Source organism: Abramis brama (assembly GCF_963993115.1).
Source record: "Abramis brama genome assembly, chromosome: 10".
NCBI classification, from domain to species: domain Eukaryota; kingdom Metazoa; phylum Chordata; class Actinopteri; order Cypriniformes; family Leuciscidae; genus Abramis; species Abramis brama.
The window spans coordinates 39,059,784-39,065,783 of record NC_139972.1 but is presented as its reverse complement, the minus strand read 5'-3'; the positions used below and the strand labels follow the sequence as shown (position 1 = coordinate 39,065,783).

General features: G+C 42.9%; 1 protein-coding gene across 1 annotated transcript; it reads left to right on the top strand.

The window, feature by feature from the left end:
• The first annotated feature begins 341 nt into the window (after window positions 1-341).
• Window positions 342-3,352, top strand: LOC311090748 (uncharacterized protein). Its single transcript, XM_084126236.1, has 4 exons — window positions 342-559; window positions 1,369-1,500; window positions 1,771-1,908; window positions 2,168-3,352. Exons 1-4 carry the CDS (start codon window positions 475-477, stop codon window positions 3,256-3,258), a joined length of 1,446 nt encoding a protein of 481 aa, XP_083982362.1. The 5' UTR covers window positions 342-474; the 3' UTR covers window positions 3,259-3,352.
• Window positions 3,353-6,000: the final 2,648 nt, after the last annotated feature.

The following is a 6,000-nucleotide window of genomic DNA, read 5'->3' as shown; positions in this document are numbered from 1 at the left end:
AAAATTCAAATTTTAGACATGCCCCTGTGTCTCTTTGAGTTCAATGCAGATTTAAGCCAGTCTCCAGTAGAGATCCATTTCCTGGAGAGTTTAGGTGTAGGAGTTTAGTCATAATTACAACTTGTAACTTGTGGTAGAACTCCGACTTGTACCACGTGATCGCTGGACTACCTGGCCACTGCAGATTCATTTGCCGTTGATAGTGTTGCCATAAAAACAATCAATCATCTCCTAATTACGGTAATTATTACGACATCCAACCCTAATCAAACACACCTGAACAAGCTAATCAAGGTCTTCAAGATTAGGCTATATTAAGAGGATAGCAAGTGATTAAGTAAGCTACAGGCAAGTGATTTTTATTAGGGTTGGGTTTTTCTTTGTAGTTTTGGGGTCCTTGCTGTCCGCTCCTCCTGACTCACTAATTCAGTGCATCTTCCAGCAGAGTTGATTTTGAGATTGCAGGTCGAGAGGATGACAGCACAAGTGTACTGCTCATTTAGTGCTGTTTTATTGTGTCTGTCTGCTTGTTTGAGCACAACAGACGCTGGAGTCCTAGGTGAGAAGTTCTTTTAGCTTCATTACGCAGCCTGAAGAAGTGCATAAATAAAGTGCCTTACAAAATTTGATTTCAAACACATCTGCTTACAAAAATACAGTACAGACGTCAAGTGGAAGTTCATCTTTGTATGTTGGTTTACTTTTATTAATAAGCAAAGTATAAATATGCAAACTGTCATAAGTTTATGCATTTTTTCATTGTACAAGTAAAACCCATATAATCACTAATAGGCATTTTTGTTTATTGTAAGACAAGAACATTAGTGTTATAATATGGCTACAAAATTGCTACCGGACTGTATCAATCCTGAGTTTAAACTTTAGGCAAAAGTTTTTTGTTTTTATTTGTTTTAAGAAATGCATAAGCCTACAATATAACGTGGAGAGCTAATTATACCCGGTAACTCTGCATTTTATCTATATTTGTTTTGTTTTCTGTTGAGTAGCTTTATTAAAATGCTTAAAAGGAAATGAGGGTGGTCATGGGGATGGTGTCATTTTTGAAGATGTACACCAGTAAATTTGTAGACAACATATTATCTGATGTCCATGCTTTCTATCAGCATTGCACTATTACTCGCTCTACTACAGTGGGGTAGGTTGTAACTGCACTCTGTCTTTGAAACCGATTGATGCAGTTTAGTGAAAAATGATAGATTTCTAAGCTACTTGAATTGAAGCAGATAAATGTGTGAATATTATCAAGTTTGAGACTCATTGTAAAACCCCTGACTTGCAAATGCTGAAGCAAACTATTACAGCACTTCCTGGTCTCCCCTAATGATCCTCTTGAATCCTCTTCTGTAGTGTCTGGTCAGTGTCCGGCGACGCTGACGGTCGTGCCCTCCCGACGAGGATGCACTTCTGATAGAGACTGCTCTGGAGGACACAAATGCTGTAAATTTCCCTGTGGGACTGCATGTGTGCCGCCTGTTTTCAGTGAGTTATAATTATTGATGCATGCTATACATCTTCCAGAGAAAACCCTGAGAAAATGTTTTCACTCAGGAATTGCTAGGAAGTTTCACAAATAATTGCAAAGAAACCGCAAGTAACACTTTGAACTAAATGTGAAACTATGAAGTAGATGGACTGAAAATTCCGGTACGATCATCTCTCATTTTTAGTGTTTTTATTTATTTTTCATACAGTGTATGAGACATTCAGTATTCAGTGATGTGGTTTCTCTGTCATGTGTCTCTATAATAGCAAAGGCAGGGGAGTGTCCAAGCACAAATTTTGGAGCGGGACTGTGTGCGGAGTTGTGTTCCTATGACAGTGACTGTCCGAACAATGAGAAATGCTGCTGCAATGGATGTGGACATCAGTGTATGGATCCATTTGCAGGTATTTGTTATAAGTGTTTGGGTCAGCTTCCTCATTTCCGTTTGTCCGTTTTATAATTAATCGTTCTCAATGTAAAAAGTATTCAGCCAATAGCACAGCTTAAAGCACAGGATGGTTTCACAAAATTAATTCATACAATTAATACGACCATGTTTAATAATTAAAGGGGAGTAAAACTTGGTATTTGGGTCTTGTGCTGTATCTGAGACTGAATGCCTCTAAACGGACTGACTAAAGTTGACTATCTGTATCCATCCAGGGAAGCCTGCAGCCGAACCTCCAAAGCCTCCAAGGAAGCCTGCAGCCGAACCTCCAAAGCCTCCAGTAAAGCCTGCAGCCAAGCCTCCAGGGAAGCCAGCAGCCGAACCTCCAAAGCCTCCAGGGAAGCCTGCAGCCGAACTACCTGAGCCGGAGCCTTCTACAGAACTGCCGGAGCCTTCTACCGAACCTCTGGAGCCTTCAGACGAACTGCCAGTGACGCCTGCAGCCAAACCCCCGAAGCCAGCAGCCGAACCTCCAAGGCCTCCAGGGAAGCCAGCAGCCGAACCTCCAAGGCCTCCAGGGAAGCCAGCAGCCGAACCTCCAAAGCCTCCAGGGAAGCCTCCAGGGAAGCCAGCAGCCGAACCTCCAAAGCCTCCAGGGAAGCCAGCAGCCGAACCTCCAAAGCCTCCAGGGAAGCCTCCAGGGAAGCCAGCAGCCGAACCTCCAAAGCCTCCAGGGAAGCCTCCAGGGAAGCCTGCAGCCGAACTACCTGAGCCGGAGCCTTCTACCGAACCTCTGGAGCCTTCAGACGAACTGCCAGTGACGCCTGCAGCCGAACCTCCAAGGCCTCCAGGGAAGCCAGCAGCCGAACCTCCAAAGCCTCCAGGGAGGCCTCCAGGGAAGCCAGCAGCCGAACCTCCAAAGCCTCCAGGGAAGCCTCCAGGGAAGCCAGCAGCCGAACCTCCAAAGCCTCCAGGGAAGCCAGCAGCCGAACCTCCAGAACCTCCAAAGCCTCCAGGGAAGCCAGCAGCCGAACCTCCAAAGCCTCCAGGGAAGCCTCCAGGGAAGCCTGCAGCCGAACTACCTGAGCCGGAGCCTTCTACCGAACCTCTGGAGCCTTCAAACGAACTTCCAGTGACGCCTGCAGCCGAACCCCCGAAGCCTGCAGCCGAACCTCCAAAGCCTCCAGGGAAGCCTGCAGCCGAACCTCCAAAGCCTCCAGGGAAGCCTCCAGGGAAGCCTGCAGCCGAACCTCCAAAGCCTCCAAAGCCTCCAGGGAAGCCTGCAGTCGAACCGCCCAAGGCTCCAGTGAAGCCTGCAGCTGAACCGCCAACTTACCCTTATGGCCAATGTCCTGGCCATAAGTAATGTGGCTATGCATGCTGTTAACTGTGCTGATTTAACCATTGGATGTATGGTGTGTTTATCACCCTGTTTATCACCAAATAAATCTCACTTCTAAGGCCATTTTCCTCTCTTTTATTTAAGTGAGAAAATTAGGAATTAGATTTTTGTATTCCAGTGTTAATTTGGCTGTTCTCTCACATAATGGCTCATTGGAATCAATGCATGAGATCCCACCCTCCAAAGCCACGCCTCCTTCAAAACGCTTGAGCACAGCAGAGTCTGTAAAGTGTCACGAGACAAAAGACTGCACCAAGTTGCCTCGTGTCTAAAATGCATAACATTACAGTGATAACGAATGTAAATAACTTGCAGTGCTCTAGTTGTACCACCTGACTGATGCAGATTCATTTTGGCATTGACCTGGAAACGTCTGAATCCAAATGCAATGATTGGACAAACAATTCTATTATTGATTGCTATAGGATCTGAAGTTTCAACCAGTATTGCCTCTTGACCAATAGTCTTCTGCTTTCTGCTGAAGCATTTTAGTGAAGTTGTGTCTTCTAGTGGTCATTTTAGGAAGTTGCAACTTCAAGCCTACTAACAGATGATCCCTTTAGTTACCTGCGACCAAATGAGTTCTGAATGCCTGTAATGCCGAGTTCACACTGCACAATTTTCAGAGTAGTCGGGTCACTGTTCTTTTCACACTGCACGACTATCTGGGGTAACGTCCAGTTGCTGCTGTGTGCGCACTGCACGATGCACCAATGACAGGGGGTTTCACACTGCATGACTTGACAAAAGAAAGAATCGCTGACAACCGTCTGGTCTGCAAACTGCGTTTCACAACCAAACCCACGCGAGAAGTGATAAGGAAATAATGCAAGATCATTAAATGGTTATTAAAAAATATAGCCTGCAAAAAGATTTGCAATCCAAATTGTCTGTACGCTAATTTGCAGCAAAAAGGAGAGAAAAAAAACAATTATGCTTGGGGAGACGAGGGGAGCAAGAATTGTGTGTTAATTGTGCAAAGAGAGTTGGGGGTAAATAATTTTACAATGTGCTACTGTTGCTGCTGGTCAAGCAAATGTTTGTGCTTTGTTTCTGTTAAAATACTGATATTCTGGTCTATAACTCTTCCCCAAACATCCCGCTGTCCTGTAGTTTTCAGTCAGAACACATTACCACAGCAGGATTTTGAATCGCAGACAGGTCCAGATATTTAACATGCCAAATATCTCACGGGCGTTGGCGACTCATCGATGATTCTCTCAGATCGCGTCGTTGATAATTCACACTGCGTGATTGTCACTCGCGTGAACGAGCACCGATTGCCTATGATTTCGGGCATTTGTTGGCGATCTTCCAAAACCTGTCGGCGAATGAAAATCGTTCAGTGTGAACTCGGCACTGATCCTGTAAAACAGCCCTTCAAATGAGTGACGTTAATCACCTAGATTTAGCTCATTGCAAACAATGTAAGAGTCTGGAATAGAAGTGGAAAGTGCTTGATTTCTTGAACATCCTCACCTTTCTTGATTTTGACATTTTCTTTGCACACTGAACAAAAGAACATCCTTTATTTCAGTAAAAAACTAATGATTTATCATCAAATTAAAAAAGGTTTCTCACTGTCATATTAACATACAATCTCTTGTGAAATAAGTGCACTTAATTGTATTGTGTAGTGTAATTCAAATGTTAAAAATAATCTATTTTAAAAAAAAAACTGTACTTACAGATGAAATAATATTAATACTTAATAAGGCCGCTTAAGAGCACTTAAAGACCCACTGAAGTGCCTTGAAACGCGCAGCATTTTTCAGTGTTGACGTAATTTCCACTGAAACAGGGAGACAGGACGGGACATATTGAGCAGCTCCTCCCCTTTTTAAAATTGGCAATAGCGTTTCTTTTACATTACAGCTTGGCCAGAGCCGTCGAGCTGAATATGTTAGCTCCGCGATCATCCCAGCCCTCCTTCACACACCACGGGCCCCCCTTACGCGTCAAAGATCGCAGATGGCCACAGATTATTGTTGTTCAACATTCACTACCCATTAAAACTTCACACTCTTACTTGATCTGGACAAACTGACAGAAAGATTTAAGACACTAGCTTTGATATTTGACCACTGTTTATGTTAAAACATTCATTTCTTAATTTATGTCAGGAATGCAAAATAATTCATCTGTAACATTCATTATTTTGAATAGAATGTCATCACTCATATGTAGTCAGTAATGTCTTCTCCGGTTTATCTGTGTTTACGTGCATGCACTAGACAGTTCGACAGCCCCGATAAGGCTCTTATTTCTTATTATTAATTTGTTAAAAGAATTCACATAAGGTCCCAAGAATAGTTTTTCTTTGTTTTGTTTTGTTTTTTAGAAAGACTTAAGATAATAGGTGGATTATTCATGTAAAGTGGGATGAAAGAAGTGTAGATGGCCAAGCCATAATGGCAGAATAAAGAGGTGTCAAAGGTTCGTCGATTGACTACAATAAAGCATGAATGGGCCAGTTCTCCTCACCAGACATTAGTCATAGACTGTAAATGGGTGATTACAGGGCAATAACATATTTGATTAGCATCTCATCAGCCTTCTCTAAAAAACTCCCCTGACATCATCTTAGAAATGAGAACAATAGAAGCAGTTAAACTAACAGTAGGACAACAATATGCAAGTGCTATGACCCTTCTCAGTTTAATCTAACGCAGTAAATGTTAATACAATTTTTTTATATAGAATAGA